Raw genomic sequence first — 19,409 nt, 5'->3', positions numbered from 1 at the left:
TGTTATGTTCCTAAAATATAAAATTAAAATTTCAAGGAGGGGGGGAATATTTAACAGGTACTCTGAAGTATGGTTTTAAAATGTTTAGTAACACCTAATTTTTCAGGGTTTCAACAGCGAGACTTACATAGAAATGGAAGCTATTGACAATACATTGTTAACTTTGAGTTTCAAATGCGTGACCTCTGGTGAAACGAGAATCGTTGATGATAAGTGAAAGAAAACCACTCAAAAAGGTCAAATGGAACCTCAGTGCGACCAGTACGTTCATTTCCAAGTTTTACTTTTTTAAAACAGTTTTTCCCCTCTGTGTCTGCACGGACTTTGAGTCACAGAGTCAGTCTTGGTGGTATAATTAAGCTGACAATTTCGCTATCATTGCCAACGCAAGACTCTCAGTACATTAATTACAGTTGAAGTAAACACTTAATGAACCACAAAGTGCTCTGCGGACATCCTAAGGTCAGAAAGAAGAGCTGCGAAGGATGTCCATTGGACTCGAAACGATAGCGCAGTTTCACCCTACTGCTAGATCTGTTGGATTTCCCCAGCAATATCTGTGTTTTCTATTACAGTAAATGATTTTTATTTTTTGCCAGTTCAGCTTTTTTATTGCATCGTTAGGCCTGAGGGGGGCAGTATTTAATATTCGATTACACCCTTCTGATTGGTTAGAAACTGCTAGGCGGAAGTTAGTGGTTGTCTCTTCCAGGAAGTGCTGTCATTTTGCGGGCGGCAGGAGCCAAGTTCAACGTTGAGTGGGGTCGGGACCGGTTTTAGGAGGGGGTGTGACCTGACTTGAGCTGAGCTGTCTGTGTTAAGAGGCTGGACCTGTCTTCTCCGAGTCTCCCTATATATATCTTCCACAGCAGCCACTGCTTGTCTGCAAACTGTGAAAGGCAAATCCCTTGGACGAAAATGGTAATAATGTTTCCCCAAACTGCGACCAGCAGAGGTATTGTGAATATAGTGTATGAGTTTGAGGCAGCGCTGATTTTAGTAAATAAGATCCGAACCAAACTGTACCCGTTCCTTCGAAAGCAAAGATTAATCATCAATTCACTAGAGGGTTAGGGACGGATACTCTGCCTTGTCTGGATTATTCCTGCTCACCGCTGTGTGGAGATATTGCAAATTACCTTTTCTTTCCTTTTTTCCCCCTTCTCTGGCTTTAGGTACGGGTGTGAACATTAGGAACATTGGTCACCAGTCATCGTACAAAGAATTTGTAAACATGATGGGAAATATTGTTATCCTTAGTTTGATAGTGGCAATATCCTTATCATTTTGGATTGTGTCGATGACTGTCAGTACTTATTATGGTAAGTGCATTGTTTTGATATGTATTTGGAGCTCATAAATCCTTTTTGTAACTTGGAGTAAGCATACAGTGTGTTTGATATTAAATATCTAATTGTTAAAAACTACAGTATTTAATATTCTGAAGGATAAGTAGTTGATGAAACACTTATTAAAGTGTTTAAAGATTAAAGAGCCTATTTACATTCATGTCTCCAACCTGGTACTCTTGGTTTCCAAAATGTATGTTAGCTAGTGCCTTCATGAATGTTAAGTTTTAAACTCTCAAAATCATGATTACACTGCATTTGAGGATCTACCATTGACTTTTGAACCTCTCTTCCACAGGAATGCAATACTTTGTTGTAAATACACCTTCATTTCACCACCAGTAATTTGGACGAATTATGTACTGTATATTCTTACAAAAAAAGCCTTCGAGAATAATCTAAATTGATTGACTACATTGTTAAAGAAGTGTGTTATTGAGCTTTAGAAAAGCATAAGATTTTGTCAGATTTTCACTCTCTGTTAAATTGAATGGGAGAAGACAGTAGGCAGCACCCTGATTCTTTTAAACTTCAAATGTAAATAGAGTGAACACGTTTGTACATGGTCACGTTTTATAAATAATAGGAATGGTCAGAACTGTTTGAGGTGGTGGGTGGGGTAAGAAAGTTGCAGATTAAGCTAATACTATTTTTATATGTAATCAATACTCAAACACTAAACTGACCACATTACAAACATACTTTTATTGAATAGTTGAAAACTAATGCAATATTTGTATAATTAAACATATGGAATAAACATTGTTATAATTAATCTAGCTTATCATTCCTGTTTTCAAATTAAAACATGAAATATCAAGACACTATTATTAGTCAAAGGAAATAGCAGTAGATTATTTGGCCCCTCATCTGGTGTACTATTCAATTCAGTCACACTAATCCTTTATCCCAATGCCAGTTTCCAATGCTATGTCCATATCCTTTGATATCTTAAACAGCTAGAAATCAATTGATCAGACGTTATTTCTTCTTTATTCTGTGTATTATGAATCATTAATTTTGTTAATATTATTTAAATCTATTTTGCCCATAAATTAGATGTTTCCATTTTTATTTGCAAATTTCATTGCCTGCTGAAGGAATTCTGCTATTGACACTTTTAATAATTGAAGAGCAAAACAAAAATTAGCTGAGATGTTATTTGATGGAAGTTGAATAAGTCTATCTTAACCCACTGCTGATAGGCTGTGCCTGAATCCAGAAGTTTCTTTAAGAAAAGTCTTGTTTTTTTGCTTTATCTTTCTCTTTGTCTTCACTTTTTGATTCTCAAACTTTCTTCCATAGATAAATGCTTTCCTTTTAGCTTTACATAACATCACTGGGATTCGGGTTCTATGACAGTTTTGCCCCTGACAATGTACATAATGTCCATTCATGCTTCACTTTGTGTGATTCCTGAGTAGCAGAATGTAGCATAGCAACCTCTCACTGTCCTTGCTACTCTCAATCTTAATGTATATCTCATATGACCTATTATAATTTTTTTGATGCAGGACTGAAAATGGAGTATTGGTAATGAGAAAGAGAACTTCTGGCAATGATGGGTTCAGAAAATGATTGAAAGAAGATGTCATGCTGTTGTGATAAATACTATCTGTGAATTGAATTTATCTTATTTGTTGATGGGATGTGAATATCATTGGCTAGGCCAGCATTTTTGGCTCATCCCTAATAGCTCTTAAGAAATTGATGAGCTGCCGCCTTGAATCACTGCAGTACATGGGGGTAGGTACGACTAGTGCTGTTGGATAGGGAGAATTCCAGGATTTTGACCGAACAACAATTGAAGAATGGTGATATCGATCCTATTCAGGTTGGTATTTGTTCAGAAGGGATGGCCCCATGCATCTTCCCTTTCCTCCATTGTAAAGAGGGTATGTTCACTCGTGCAATAATCACCACTTGCAACTCCTCAGATCCTCGGGCAGTCTTTCCCAATTTCAGCATGTATAGCACATTTGGGCTGACGAGATGCAAGTAACATTTGTACCACACAGCAGTTTCCCTACCAATGACATGAGAGTCAGTGGTCTGTAGCTCTCTGGCTTATCTCTATAACCCTTCTTAAATATCGGAACCACATTTAAAAGTTCTCCAGTCCTCTGGGACCAGTTACACGTTTCCCAACCAGCAGCACACCATCTTGACTTGGGACTATCTCACTGCTCCTTCCATGTGGTCTGCAGTGTTTCAAAAAGGAAGCTCACTATCCACTCCTCTGGGGCAGTTAGGGACGGGGAATAAATTCAGTCAAGCCTTTGCCATCTATATGTTGTGAATGAATAGAAAGAGTTTTTAAGCCAGTGGAAGATGAAGGGGGCAGGAAAAATAAAATGCAATGTCTACATTAGAGAGGAGACCACAGGAGATTAACCACCAAATGTTTTGTGATGCAGAAGCAAAAGAGGTGTAATGGATATAGTCCAGGAAGAAAGGTTGTGTCCAGATGAGGCTTCGATGTTTGTTTGCTTGGCAGCTATCTGAATGCATCATGAAGGGAAAAAGAAAGAAATAAACAAGATGAAATCGGCAAAACCAAAGAGCACAAACTGATGTTGCCCCCCTATAGGAAGGACGTTGATAAACCTGAGGTCGCAGAAAAGAATTACAAAGATGTTGCTGGGATTGGAGGATTTGAGCTATAGGGAGAGGCTTAATAGGCTGGAATATTGGAGCCTGAGAGGTGACCTTAGAGAGGTCTATAACATTGAGGGGCATGGGTAGGGTGAATAGCCAAGGTAGTTTTCCAAGGGTGGGTGAGTCCAAAACTAGAGGGCATAGGTTCAAGATGAAAGAGGAAAGATTTAACAAGGACCTGAGAGGATAATTTTTTCACGCAGAAGGTTGTGTGTGTATGGAATGAGCTACAAGAGGAAATGGTGGAGGCGGGTACAACGACAACATTTGAAAGGCATCTGGATGGGTAAATGAACCAGAAGGGTTTAGAGGAATATGGACTAAATGCTGGCAAATGAGACTAGGTCAGATTGCAGTATGCATGTGGTCAGCACAGACAAGTTGGATTGAAGGATCTGTTTCCTTGCTGTATGGGTCTATAAGTGCCAGGCAGTAATCTCCAAGAAGAGAAAATCTAACCATTGCCCCTTGACATTTAGCGACATTCTGGAGATTACCGATTACCAGTTCAAGAAGGCACCTCAAATCACTTTCTTAAGGTCAACTATTGATTAGCAATAAGTACTGACTCAGCCAGTGATGCCCACATCCCAGGAATGAATTTTTCAAAATCGCCTGCTAGGTGTTAAAAGTCAGAATTTGCTTTTGGAAGGTTCTGTCTAAGGTACCTTGCTGAATCTCTGCAGCACATCTGGTCGGTGTTACACACTGCTGCTACTGAGCATCAGTGGTGGAGGGCATGAACATTGAAGCTGGTGGGCTTGATACTAATCAAGCAGGTTGCTTTCTTCTGAATGAGTCCAACATCTTGAGTGAAGTGGAGCTGTATTTGACCAAACATGTGGAGAGTATTCCATAGCACTCCTGACATTTTGAACATTGTTGATGGTGGACACCCTTTTAGGAGTTCGGAGAACTACCTGCTGCAGAATTCACAGCCTCTGACCTTCACTTGTGCAGCCACATTATTTACATGGCTGCTCCTGTTTGCTTTCAGTTATGTGGTAACTCCCAGGATTTTGATGGTAGCAGTTGAGCTCTGGTCATGCTATTGAACACCTAGGAAAGGTGATTAGATTCTCCTTTGTTAGAGATAGACATTGTCTGACATCAGTGTGATATGAATGCTACTTGTTGCCACTTGTCAACCCAAGCCTAGACATTTCACCACATACAGGTGCTGACTGCATTGTACCTAAAGAGTTGCAAATAATACTAAGGAACTCATGCAGTGACATCCCAGTACTGCAGAGATCTCCTTGAATGTTACATATGGCTCCAAACAATGGAGAAGTTTCCCCGATTCCAATTGACTCCAGTTTTGCTTGGGGATCTTGATGATGTACTTGTCAAGTGTTGTCATCATCAAGGCAACAAGAGCAGTCACTCTTAGCTCACCTCTGGAGTTCAGCTTTTTTTGCTTATGCATGGACCAAAGCTGTAATGGGTTTCCGAGCTGAGTGGCCCTGGTGAACCTAAACTGAGTATCAGTGAGCAGGTTATTGCTAAACAAATGCTATTTGTTAATGCTGTCGACAATCCTTCCTTCACTTTGCTAATGACCGGAGCTTGCTTGATTGACTGTTTTGGATTTGTTCTTTGTCTTGACAGGATATACCTGTGAAATTTCATATGTTGCTAGGATGATGCTGGTGTCCTGTGTAAAATCATTGAAAAGAGTTCTGATTCATGACTTGATCATTGTCGACCTTGTATCTAAGAAGTAAAATATGTCATGACCTTTGGTATTTTATTACAGTTGCCTTGATCTTTCCTTTAGGTACTCTACGACCCGTGTCACCTTGGCGATGGCTGTTTTCTGTATTAGTTCCACTAGTTATTGCTTCACATGCACTAAAGAAACAAAGTCTTGATCGCAGTGGAGCTATTGGAGGTAAATTGTCAAACTAAACAAATGTATAAAATTTTGATGTTTTACTTTTTCTACTTCAGTTACATTGCCAGTAGATGTTTACTAATACATAGAATAATATTAACCCATGTACATTAAGTAGACTGGTTGAATTTAGAGGATTGCGCTGGATTAGATCTCACACATATGGTTCCTAGCCAGAACTGAGACATCCTCGGTGTTCACCAGAGTAACACAGACCCTATTCCAACAAACAAAAAAATACCATTCAACTCAGTATTCCATTGTTAAGGAAACTTCAACATATTTCCACGTCAGTACTTGTTCCATTGCCTTGCCATTCTCACAATTTTTAGTTTCTATTTGAATGAAGACATTTACAAGGAAGTAGCAACATCTTGTATTTATATTGACAAGCATGCCATGAGTAGCATTGGCCAAGAATTTCCTCTCTACACCTTTTGGCCTTCTTACTTCCTTTGCAATAAAACTTCCCAAGACAATTCACAGGATCACTATAAAATATGACCCCAAACATGGTCAGATTGTCAAAGGCTTGGTGGATGAATTAGGTTTTTAAAAGCCTCTTTAAAGGAGGTAGGGAGCCAGAAAGGTATCGGCAAAAAATTCCACTCCAATGTGACTGAAGAAATGTTTATCTATGCTGGAAAAATTAAAACCATAGATGTTCAAGCGGACAGAATTAGATGCGCAGGTACCTCAGGGTTGTGTGGCTGATTGGAGATGGAATGGGGCAAGGCAGTGTAGAGGATTGGAAACATAGTCGAAAATTTCAAAATCATCATGTTGCTTAAGGAGGAGCCAATGTACATCAGGAGTGATAGGTGAATGGAATTTTTTTGAAAGTTAAGACATAGGCAGCCAAATTTTGAATGACCGTGTTTATCGAGAATAAAATTAGTTATTGTCACCCTTTAATATGGGAGATCAGTCAAGATTGTGTTGGAATTGTCAAGTCCAGATTTAACAAAGGCAGGAGAAAGAATTTCCGAAGAGATGAACTGAAACTGACCATAAGACCGTAGGCCATTTAGCTCATTCAGTCTGTTCCACCATTCAGTTAGAATATGATTGACCTGATAATCAACTCCACTTTCTCCAAAACCTTTGATTCCCTTACTAATTAAAAATCAATCCTTCTCAGCCTTGAAATACTTAAGAACCCTACCTCAGCAGCCATCTGTGGTAAAAAGATTCTACAGATTGACTATCTTAGATAAGAAATCCTTCCACTATGTCTGAAGGAGGCAGCCTCTTGCACTAACATGATGCCCTCTTGGCCTGTGCTCTCCCATAAAGGGAAACAACCTCTTTGCATTGACTCAATCAATCCTCCTAAGATTCTTATAGGGTTGTGGAGTTCAGTTGAGTGAATATGGGCAATGCAAAGGAGATAGTGTGAATAGTTGGTTGGAAATTTATCTGCATTAAATATGATAGATTTAATTTCAGACTGTTGCCGGGGACAAAAATGGAGTTGGTAAACTGAAACTTGAGACAGTGGTTTCAATCTTCCCAATTTTCACTTGGAGGAAATTAGTTTAGTTTGTACTTAAATGTTATATTGTAAGTCTGAAGACTTGCAGTATGCTGAAGATCAAATATGCTATAAAATTGCCTGGGAAGGCAAGCAATGCAATCGAAATCGAATGCTTAATTTCTTGAAATGGATGCAGCACATGGTCTTAACGAAAACAGATGGATTTTTCATAAGTTTATTTTAACGCCACAGTCTATCTTACATTACATTGTAATGAAGATGAAGCATGGTTTAATCCTTTAAAGTTGGAATTTTAAATATCTTGTGAAAACATTATATAATGAAAACATATAAACAAAAATAGAAATTGCTGTGAAAACTGAACAGGTCTGGCAGTATCTGATGCAAAGAAAGCAGAGTCAACATTTTGGGTCCAGTGACCCTTCTTCAGAACAGGTCACTGGATCTGAGAAGTTAACTCTGCTTCCTTTCCATAGGTGCCGCTGGGTTTTTCCCAGCAATTTCTCAGTTTGTTTCTGATTTCCAGCACCCGCAGTTTTTTCTTAATATAACGAAAACATGTTTAATGGGGTGTTTAAAATGAAAATATTGAAATTCCTCGGAATCTGATGGAAAATACAAAACGTTGAAGCTTAACAACTCAAGCAGCATCTGTGGGGAGAGAAACAAGGGTAATAATATTTCATATACAGATATCCTGAATATGGGAAAGGTACAATATGAATGCAAATTTATTTTGTATTTCAACATCATTTTTTTTCTTACAACCATTAGCTATGATCGTATTGAAACATGACCTACATTTTGTTCATAATTGAGAAAGTGGATTCTGCGACACCTTTGTAGAGCATTTGGTCTATTGTGCAGAAATGTCTTCAAATGTTGAATGCTATTATATACATTGCTTTGGTCAATTTCAAGAGTCTCTTGTGACAAGCAATTCTATATTTTTAAAATAACCTTTAAGACTTCTATATAGAGGAAAAAAACATCTTGCTATTTTTTTCAATTCTAAATTTGCAAGCCCTACCAATTCAGCAACTGATGGAAATCATTTATCATTACCGTCTCAAATTCTGTCAGAATTTCCATCTATATTTGTTCCAGTGAGTGAATCTGAAGCAGTTCATCAAGCTATGTCAGCTGATTGCAAGTGTGTCTGTGAGTAGCTAGACTTGATCTTTTTCATAAACTCAAACTTCACGATACATAAGAAGGATAAACTCGCTGAAGCAATTATGGAAAAATAGACATTGGACTGTCATAAACAACTCAGATGACTTGTATTCTGTCTAAAATGTTGCAATGGTAAATTATGTCTGATTTGGGTGAAAGAAATCTTGTATTTTTTCATGAAAGCGATTCCTGTTTCCAGGACTATAGCTTCTTAGCAATTACCCAACAACGCTCTTATTTTTCAAATTTATCAGCTTTAGTTAAAGCTGTAACGCTTCTCTTTAATTTTGGATATGCTAATCTCTGTTATGTCCATTCATAGTGGAGAATTCTTGAGGGAAAAATGTGTTGTTTGTATGGCTTTTTGAAAATTCTTAAATTTTATTTTCCCCCAGCTTTGATTGTTGGGTTCATCCTTACAATTGCCAACCTCAGTTTCTTCTCTGCATTGCTAACTTTTTTTGTTAGCTCATCGAAACTCACAAAATGGAAGGCAGAAGCAAAAAAACGTTTGGATGCAGAATATAAGGAAGGTAATTTTACCAATCCATGTCCTTTGTGCTTAAAAGAAAATATTTCTGCTGTTTACTCAAGAAATCAAACAAGTAGAAAATCTGAAAGTACAATGTATATATTGCAATGATTTTATTTACAACTTAAATATTTACATTGATTAAACATTTTGGCATATTTACTAACAAATTTGTTACTTGCGTTATAATTTGTACTGCTATTTTCTCATTTTACAAAGCTACAGCATAGAAAAGTGAAATAGGTAAACTTTTATCTGTTTTCCTTTCTATCCCTCCTCTCCTTTGCTTCAACTCCAGTTGGTGGATCTTCAGCTATTTTACCTGGTCGCACACCCTAAAGCTTTCACTAAATCACTCCACCTTGCTAAGGCTGTCTCCATCAGGGCCCTCACTATCGGTCTGTTCTGTTATGTTGTTGCAGCTCCCCAACATTTTACTGATTCCATTTTTATTACTGATTTATCCAAGGTATTGAACTAAATGAAGGAATTGCAAGGCTATTCTCAGTCATAAAGAATGATAGAAGCAAAGAATCATAGAGGCCAAAAAAATGGTCTCCTTCAATCTTGTAGCTATTCTGTCTTTGTCCAGTCTCCGCAATAGCATTTCCCTCTCCTCCACACTTCACTGTAACCCTTCATATTATTTTCCCTTGGAGAAAATGAGGACTGCAGATGCTGGAGATCCGAGCTGAAAAATGTGTTGCTGGAAAAGCGCAGCAGGTCAGGCAGCATCCAAGGAGCAGGAGAATCAACATTTCGGGCATAAGCCCTTCTTCAGGAATGAGGAGGGTGTGCCAAGCAGGCTAAGATAAAAGGTAGGGAGGAGGGACTTGGGGGGAGGGGCATTGGGAATGCGATAGGTGAAAGGAGGTTAAGGTGAGGGTGATAGGCCGGAGAGGGGGTGGGGGCGGAGAGGTCGGGAAGAAGATTGCAGGTCAAGAAGGCGGTGCTGAGTCCGAGGGTTGGGACTGAGATAAGGTGGCGAGGGGGAGGGGAAATGAGGAACCTGGAGAAATCTGCATTCATCCCTTGTGGTTGGAGGGTTCCTAGGCAGAAGATGAGGCGCTCTTCCTCCAGGCATCGTGTTGCCATGGTCTGGCGATGGAGGACGGAAAGGACCTGCATGTCCTTGGCGGAGTGGGAGGGGGAGTTAAAGTGTTCAGCCACAGGGCAGTTGGGTTGGTTGGTGCGGGTGTCCCAGAGGTGTTCTCTTCACATGTTTAGCTGTCTTTTTGGAATCTCTGATTAAGTGTTCCAATCAAAGAAGTGCATTCCAGATTCTAATCATTTATTTTGTAGAACATTTTTTCTCATGTTGTTTTACGAATCACCTTAAATCAGTGTCCTTAGCTTCTTGTACTTCTGCCATTGAGGACACTTCCTGTCTATTTACTCAGTTTGCACCCCTCAAAGTTTTGGATATTGACACTAAATCTGCCCTCCTCTTTCTTTTCATTAAAAAAATGCCTAGATTATTCAATTTACCCTTGTATTTTAAATTCCCTCATCTCTGGATCCATTGTCATAAATCTTTCCAGCAGCCTGTCTAGTACCTTCAGATTTTTCTGAGGTACTATGCTGAGATTGAACCCAGTTCTTTAGTCAAGTTAGAACTTGTGTTTTATAACAGTTCACCCATCTTGCTTGTTTTTGGACTGCATGGCTTGATTTAAGAAGCCTGGGATGCTGTATGACCTTTTAACAATTTCTCACATAGCTTCACTGCTTTCATCTATTTATGCACATACACCGAAGGTTTCTCTATTCCTGCACCCTCTTTTAGCTTTGTACCCTAGAAGAATGTTTTGAAGTCTTATTACTGAGTTTAAGTAACTGGACAAAAAGTTGGCAAAATTTAGGAAAATGTGAAGTTGTTCTCCCTTCCAAAAAGAACAGTGTTATTTAAACAGAGAAAAACTGCAGAAAGCTCCCTCACAAAGGGGCTTGGGGGTAATTGAACAGAAAAACACAGAAAGCTAGAGTATAGGTGCAGCAGGTAATCGGGAAGGCTAATGGAATGTTGGCCCTTATATCAATGGGGTTGGAGTATAAGAGCAATGAAGTTTTACTGTGACTGTACAAGGTGCTGGTAAGACCACATCAACAATACTGTGAGCACTTTTCATCCCCTTATTTCAGAAAAAAATATTATTTTATTGGATGCAATTCAGAGAAGGTTCACCAGGATGATTCCTGGTATAGAGGGATTGTCTTATGGGTGAAGATTGTACAGCTTGGGATTCTATTCACTGGAATTTAGGAAAATGAGAGGTGATATCATGAAGACATATACGATTGTTAAGGGGATTGACAGGGTAAGTGCTGATAGGATATTTTCTGTCATGGGAAAGTCTAAGACCGGACAGCATAATCTCAGAATTAGGGGCACCACTTTAAAACTGAGATGAGGAGGAATTTCTTCTCAGAGGGTTAAGTATCTTTGATATTCCTTGCATCAGGGTGCTCTGAGGGCAGAGTTCGTGTGTATATTTAAGGCTAAGACAGATTCTTGATGAGTAATGTTAGAGATGGCTCGAGGGGCAGGATCGCCTTTTCCTGTTCCTATTTATTTTGGTCTGGTGGTCCCTCTATCCTTCTCGCAGGTCACAATATTTCTAAGTTTTGTGTTGTCTGTAAATTTTTAAAAACACCTGAGTCTAGGTCATGACTGAATTGCCTGTTTCCACACTGTAGAGAGTCTAATCTTCAAAAAGAACATATGTAATATTTATATCAATAAAAGCTAATCCTTAGGCCCCAATATATACCTTCCTCTCGGGGGAAGAGAAGACTCTGTTTAGCACTAGACGTGTTCTGAAAAAGGGTCACTGGACCCGAATCGTTAACTCTGATTTCTCTCCACATATGCTGCCAGACCTGCTGAGCTTTTCCAGCCATTTCTGTTTAAGATTTTGTTTCTGATTTATAGCATTCACAGTTCTTTCAGTTTTCTGGTCAGCACTACTTTATTTCCTGTCACTCAGTTAAATTCACCTCTATGCTACCATTGTACCTTTTATTCCAGGTGCTTGCAACCCTAATATGAAACGTATTTTGAAAGTTTGTGTACAAGATATAATATCATCTTGAATCTCTGTTAGGTCATCAAAAAGCTATTCAATTCATAAACACAATCACTTTTTTAAAAAATTAATGCATACTAGTCTACATTACTGTTAATTTTGTTCTGAATGATCATTTCTAAATGCTTTCTCATCGCTGAGATTGAACTGGCTAGTCTGTAGGTTCTGCATTTATCCTTGTGTTCTCTGAAATAAGTTTTCAATTTAGATTTTATATTTTTTAAATAATTTTCAGTAAAGATGCAGAAGAGTTGAGTCCCAGGATAATGCTTGTGAATAACTCTTGTTAGAAGATGAGTAAGCCTCTAATCATGTTCAGAAAACTCAGAACTGGTGATTTTAATGTGTTTTTAAAACAGTGGATCAAAAGGTATTGTGAGCTGTTTCTAATTGGTAGGAATCAGTAGTGATTACGTAAACACATCTCAATAGTAGGACCGAACACATTTAATTTGCATTCAGAATCTACATCTTGTTAAATCACATACATAATTGATTTTCATTAGTCTATGCAAAGATATTTGCTTTGTTGCTTAAATTTAGAGGAATGCGTAAATAAGTTGCTGTTTCTTTCCAATTTCTATGCCAATTTTCATTTCTAGCAACTCCTTAGCTTGACATCTGTCTCTTGGTAGGAAAAGAAAGCAAAAGAAGAGATCCTTTTTTTGTCATGGAATTAGGTATCACTGGAAATGCCAGTATTTGTTGCCCATTTCCAGTTGCCCTGAAGAACACCTTAAATACTGCAGTCCATGTGCTGTAGGTACAACTGCCTTTGTCCTTTCAAGTGGTAGAGGTTGCAGATTTAGAAAGTGCGGTCTGGAGATTTGATGATTTGTTGCAGTGCACCTTGCATTTGTGCATGCTTATGCCACAGTGTTAGTTAAGGGGAGCAAATATTAAAGGTGGTGGATGAAGCACCAATTGAGCCCTGGATAAAGTTGAGTTTTTCTAGTGTTGTTAAAGCTGCACCAACCAAGTAGATGGAGGGTATTCCATCACACTCCTGACTGATGCCTTGTTGATGGTAGACAAACATTGGGAAGAGATGAAAGTAAACAAGAGTAATACAGATCAGTTGTTTTCCATGCCACTGGGTTTGCCAATTTCAAAGTGATTAATTGGATAGTAGAGATGGATTAACACTGACTGATATGACTTCCAATCTCACATTACTCTTATAAGTATTGATAGAATTTGAATAGCAGGACAACAGTGGATTGTCAATGGACAGTAGCACATGGCTTGCCATAGCAATTGACATGGATTCTGGTCTGGAAATGCAGTTAACAGGATGCGTAGCAGAGTTAAACGTTGACTGAAGAGCCAGATGTGGCAGCAGTAGCCAAAAACAATCTTCAGTGGTAAATAAAATGCATTGAGGTATGGTCAATTTGATAGTTTTGGTTTCTCACCTGGCATGTGAAATTAAACTTGCTATTTGTGGTTTGCTGATCAGAATTATAATATTGCCTATGACTTTAACCTGGAAGACTCCAAGGGAAAAGACCTGTTTCAGTTCTTGCTTGATTAAACTTTTTTTTCATTTAAATTCTGTTCTTGCCATTTAATGATCAGCACCATTCGGCTCAATGTGAATACTAACTTTGCTGGCCTACCCTTCACTTGTTCCCCCAAAAAGATGAACGAACAGCAAAGAAAGCTCACACTTCATCATAAAAAGTCTTCATGAAAGTCCTCATTCTATCTTTTGAAGAGAAAAAATTCAGAGTGTATCATAACTATATCTACAGCAGCCTAAATCTGCCAAGTGAAACCAATCACAGAATATTAAATCTCATTATTATTTTGATCACACATAGATCTGAATAATATTTCTAGAGGAAAATCATGAAGTTGCATGTTTGTAATTATTTTGAATGTTTTCACCTATTTATTTAACCATATTTTCATCTATTCTATTCTGAGTGTTTATATCAATTCTTTTCACAGGTGGCCAGAGGAACTGGATACAGGTATTTTGTAATGGAGGTGTTCCTACAGAGATTGCCTTACTTTATATGATTGAAACTGGGCCGGGAGAAATTGCAATTGATTTTTCAAAGCAGTACACTGCCTCTTGGATGTGTCTGTCTCTCCTGGGAGCGCTGGCTTGTAGTTCAGGTGACACCTGGGCATCAGAGATAGGAAGCGTTGCCAGCAAAACGCATCCAAGACTGATCACCACGTGGGAAAAGGTTCCCATTGGTAAGAATTCATTTTGTTTTCTAAAAGATGCCAGTCAGTAGCTAACCCATATTGATATCCTACAACATTCATTTGACGAGAAAAATCTTTATTTATAAAAGTTGAAAAATTTATCATTACCAACTTTATTGAATTTGCCAACATTGTACAAATTGTACCAAATTCTTTCACTAGTGCATCAAAATCTGATCAAAAGCAGAGGCTTTGCCCTCTTATGAAATATTTTAGAGCCGTTATTTGGTTTCTGCTAGATGCAGCCAATAGAACTGCTAATACTAAGTGAAAGTAAAGCCCAAAGAAAAGAGGAAAAATAATTCATAATTTTCAACCAAACCATGAATCTGAAATTCCCTTGCTAACGGCATTGTGGGTCTACTTATAACATGCACATTGCTGCAGTTGAAGAAGGCAGCTCACCACCACTTTCTCCTGGGTAACAATGCCCACATTTCATGAGAGAATTAAAAAAAAACAAAAGTTGAACTGACTAAAACAAGTTTTATTTTCAGGTACTAATGGAGGAGTTACCTTTGTAGGCCTTGCATCGAGTTTACTTGGTGGAATGGCTGTTGGATTAGCCTATCTATTAACTCAATTGCTGTTTGTGGAGGACCTGAATACTTCACCACCTCAGTGGCCGATTGTTATATATGGTGCTGCAGCAGGTTTCCTTGGCTCCATTTTGGATTCCTATTTAGGCGCCGTAATGCAGTATTCAGGTTTGTATTTTAAGTTTTTAAACATGAATGATTGTTTTTATTCTACTTGCTGATTGCAGTGTAAAGGGGAAGAAAATGTTTGTCCCCATCCACACTGACTAAAAGAGATTGTAGAAGTGACGAAGTAATGGTACTGCACTACTTGAATGAGGTAAAGCCTTTCCTTGGCTGCAATATTCCCTAGCAAATAAGCCATTATGTAAATGAATGCATGTCAAACATATTCATGCAATTGTATACAAATGTGAAGCATAAATGCATTAATTCTATTACATCTTATGTGTCATTGACTATGCTGGCAAATTAAGGAAGCTTTCAAGCCAGGTTGTCAAGTTCACAGGCCATTTTACAAGGGGCATAATTTGCTGTTCATTATAAATTAGTAAATCATACAAAACTGGAGTACAGGACAGCAATAAAAACAGAAGTCGCTGGACAAGTTTAGCAGGTGTGGCAGTACCTGTGAAGAGAAAATAAAATTAATGGGTTCTAAAGAAGGGTCACTGGACCTGAAATATTAACTCTGATTTCTCTTCACAGATGTTGCCAGACCTGTTGAGCTTTCCCAGGAGCAACTTCTCATTTTGTTTCTGATTTACAGCATCTAAAGTTCTTTTGGTTTTTATACAAGACAGAAATGTTTGCTTTGCACATAATTGCACTGTAATCTTATCTCCAGCAAATATTTGTATTTCTTATGTCCTTGCAGGTTTTGATGAAGACAGTGGGATGGTTGTCAATCACATTACTCCTAATGGACGGCATATATCCGGAAAACCTATTCTGGATAATAATGCAGTAAATCTCTTTTCTGCGATCCTTATTGCTCTACTGCTGCCGGGAATGACTTGGCCTTTTTGGCCAAGGAAGTTAGCAATTTAGAAACATAGTGAAGGAGGATTCTAATCATCTGCTAGCATAAAATATTGCATATGAGTATTGCACTAACAAACGGAAGTCTGAATTAAAATGAAGATGTACAAAAATACTTCCAATATTGCAACTTTGTGGAAGCATAAGCTGTATCTTCACACGCTTACTTTGTTTACTTATTTATTGTTTCTTTGGAAATGTTATTTGGTGTCTTCAATCAAAAAGCTTACCCTCAATATGTTACATCTCAGTGAATAGTCTTTTTATTACAATTGATGTTGTTGCTCCTTTTTATTAACATTTTTTTCAGCAATGCCTCTAAATCAGAGAACATACTTAAATTATGTAACAACTTATAACTTTGATGAACAGATTTTGGCAGTAAACTATTGATCAGCCAAGCTCACTCTTCAAAATCACTGGTTGGTTTCCTCCTTATGATTCTGGATGTAAATCAACATTTCAAATCAAAGTTTATTCAATGTCTTTTTGAAAACTTGTTTTTTGTTAAATTCTTACTGATGATTCTCAATCTTATCATGGTTTTACTCAAAACACTGCTGCCTAAATTTCAGAATTTGAAATTCTACCTTCTAATTCTTGAATCCAGTATTTGACAGAAGAGTTGTGAATCCTGACCAGCAAGAGCTTAAAAATGAAATGAAGTTACTGAATAGCTTTAAGACTGAGAGTGATACAGGAGAAATAAAAGCAAAATGATGTTTCAGCCCCAAGGGATAATTTACAGGTAAATCTTAAGTTAATCTACAATAACACAAACCAAATCCAGCAATAAGTGGACTGAGCAAAGAAAAATTAGTTTAATTAATTAAAGTCATACATAAATCTTGAGTAATTAAACATACATCAAGATTGGCTTGGATTGAATTGCTGGTTTTGTGCTATACCAGAATCTTTAACAAACGCATTTGCAATAAAGAGAAACTTCTGTTCAGATTTGTTGAGCTGGAGTCCAAAACACAGGGGCATCATAGAGTGGGGGGAGTTCTGAGGATTGTTTAATTGAGGAGGCAGTCTCTCACTTTAGTTTTCTGAATTTAATTTTTATGTTTTTCCATACCTACAGAAGGTTTTTAAATCAGTTTTGTTCTCGCTTGTTTACTTGTGTTCGAGTTTGTCTTTACGAATTTCTTGGTGATCTTTCATTTCTAGGAGAGACAGTGACATTGTGGTAGTGTCACTGGATGAGTAATCCAGAGGCCCAGTGATATTCCCACTGTGCCAACCTCTATTACTCTCTGGACACAGATTTAAATTTCAACATGGTGGTTGGTGAAGTTCAAACTTCATTAATGAATGTGGCAATAAGAGCTGCTCTTGGTGATGGTGACCACAGCAGTTATGTCAATTGTCATAAAAAACCCATCTGGTTCACTAATGCCCATTAGGGAAATAAATCTGCCATCCTTACCTGATCTGGCAGGTGTACATGTGATTCCAAACAACCACAGCAATATGATTGATTTGGAAATAGACAAATACATTTCTCTATTCAAATGAATTAAGGGTAGACAATAAATGTTAGCCTTGTCAGTGATCACATGAAAGAATAAAGGAAAATAACAATCTAAAATTCTCTCAATGTTATTTCTCCTCCTGACAACATCAAAAGCTTCCTGTTTCATCAAATACCATTTCTAAGTTTTTCTGTTTGATCACTTGTATTGAGTTTTCATTTCTTAAAGAAATCCATATTTTCTGTGAATTGATTTTTAAAAATATAATGGATACTTGTTTCATCGCAGTTTAATTGGAGCCCGTTTGGAAAGAACAGCTTCCTATTTCTTGGCACCAGTGCCAGAGCCCCTGAATTGATAAATCTGCCTCCCATTCAACACTTTTAGCCATGCATTAAGGAAAAAACCTTATTATCCATTCAGCAATTAACTAATTTGCACGTGGTTCAGAGTTTGAATTGCAGAACAAAGTATAATAACATTTTAACCCGTGTTTTTTTTACTCCATCACTCCCTCCCTCCTCATAAATTGAAGAAACAGAATGAGCATAAACAACTATGAGCATAGAGTTTTTAAATCAGTTATTATCAATATATAGAAAAGAATTAGTGAATGTAAATTATAATGGGGAAAAGAAATCAGCAGAGACATTAAGGAATAGATTATTTTTGAAAGAGCATTCTGGAAAGCTCCTTTTTCTTTGTTCTTCTGAACTTCTTGGAAAGATGTTCTTAATACTTGTGGTAATTTATGAAACCCTGTTGACCTCTTCTCCTGGAAGTAAATTTGCATAAGCATCATACAATTAGTATTTAACATAGCTAATTTTTTTTTAAGTATAAAACTGATTTAGGCAAAAATTTAGAGAAACACTTTGAAATATCTGATTATGTTATGTTTAATGTATAGTATCCAAACATACTCACCATAGCCTACATTGAGCAGTCAAAACCTCAGCAAATACACTAAGAGTTTAAATTTGTATTTTCATTCATTTGAATAAATCACAAGTTGCTAATATCAGCAAATCTTGTTGTTTAGTTTTTGGTTACATTTAACAATGAGGTGATTGTGCTGAAAACAATCCTTTTCAAACCCCAAACCTTTAAGCAAACTAGCAACTAAGAAATGTAAACATAGGTAGAATTGAGTTGCCCAAAGTTCATAAATCTTGATTTAACTCACTATCTGCAGTTTGTACATTCATATCAACTATAATTAATTAAAAGTCAAACTTTTATACAGTCAGATATTTGAATATAGTTGTAGATTACTTTTAAGTGTGCTATGATAATATGTTGAGAAATAACATATAGTATCTTTTGTGTCTTCATGACCTCATTGCCTGAATTACTTTTTTTAACATTTACCTATTTGGATGTGTCATGACATATCTCTGTGGCAGGTGGGGCATTTTAAAATTATGCTTTCAAAGAATGTGGGCACTGCTGGCTGGACCAGCATTTATTGACCATCTCTAATTCTTGGAGGGCAGTTAAGAGTCAAGCACGTTGCTCTGAGTCTGGAGCCAAATGTAGGCCAAACCAGATAAGGACAGTAGTTTTCTTCCCTAAAGGACATTACTAAGGAAGACTTTTTTTTCCCCAATAATCAATAATGCTTTCATGGTAATCATTAGACTCTTTAATTCCAGATTTTTTTAAAAATTGAAATTAAATTCCACTATTTGAGCACAGGTCCTCATCATTGCCTGGGTCTCTGAATTAATAATCTAGTGATATGACCATCAGGCCAGCGCCTCCCTATCGAAGCTGGACCTCTGACCCAGAAATAGGAGAAATATAAAACACTACCACAAAACCACTACACCTTTGGTGTTGGTTGACGATGAAATATTAGTTAAGACATGTGAGAACATCCTGTTTTTCTTATAAGTTCTCTATTGGGTTTGCTTTGCCAATCAATGAGATGAT

The 19,409-nt window shown here is 37.5% G+C and overlaps 1 protein-coding gene across 2 annotated transcripts; it reads left to right on the top strand.

Annotated features, from left to right (window-relative positions):
* Window positions 1-717: 717 nt before the first annotated feature.
* tmem19 (transmembrane protein 19) lies at window positions 718-18,961 on the top strand. Of its 2 annotated transcripts, none has more exons than XM_043709734.1 (7): window positions 718-921; window positions 1,176-1,322; window positions 5,788-5,901; window positions 8,974-9,111; window positions 14,150-14,404; window positions 14,914-15,123; window positions 15,833-18,961. In XM_043709734.1, exons 2-7 carry the CDS (start codon window positions 1,235-1,237, stop codon window positions 16,003-16,005), a joined length of 978 nt encoding a protein of 325 aa, XP_043565669.1. In that variant the 5' UTR covers window positions 718-921; window positions 1,176-1,234; the 3' UTR covers window positions 16,006-18,961. The 2 variants fall into 2 exon arrangements, with proteins under 2 accessions (XP_043565669.1, XP_043565668.1); XM_043709733.1 differs by having other exon boundaries at window positions 718-955.
* The last annotated feature ends 448 nt before the right edge of the window (window positions 18,962-19,409 follow it).

Source organism: Chiloscyllium plagiosum, chromosome 19, assembly GCF_004010195.1.
Source record: "Chiloscyllium plagiosum isolate BGI_BamShark_2017 chromosome 19, ASM401019v2, whole genome shotgun sequence".
NCBI classification, from domain to species: domain Eukaryota; kingdom Metazoa; phylum Chordata; class Chondrichthyes; order Orectolobiformes; family Hemiscylliidae; genus Chiloscyllium; species Chiloscyllium plagiosum.
Note: the sequence above shows the minus strand (reverse complement) of the source record. Positions and strands in the feature narration are given on the sequence as shown.

Excerpts from the sequence above, each read along its gene's own strand:
- tmem19 (XM_043709733.1), top strand. The coding sequence starts at position 919 with ATGGTAATAATGTTTCCCCAAACTGCGACCAGCAGAG. Across the intron at positions 14,405-14,913 it reads GTGGGAAAAGGTTCCCATTG|GTACTAATGGAGGAGTTACC; the intron begins GTAAGAATTCAT and ends TTTTATTTTCAG. Across the intron at positions 15,124-15,832 it reads CGCCGTAATGCAGTATTCAG|GTTTTGATGAAGACAGTGGG; the intron begins GTTTGTATTTTA and ends ATGTCCTTGCAG.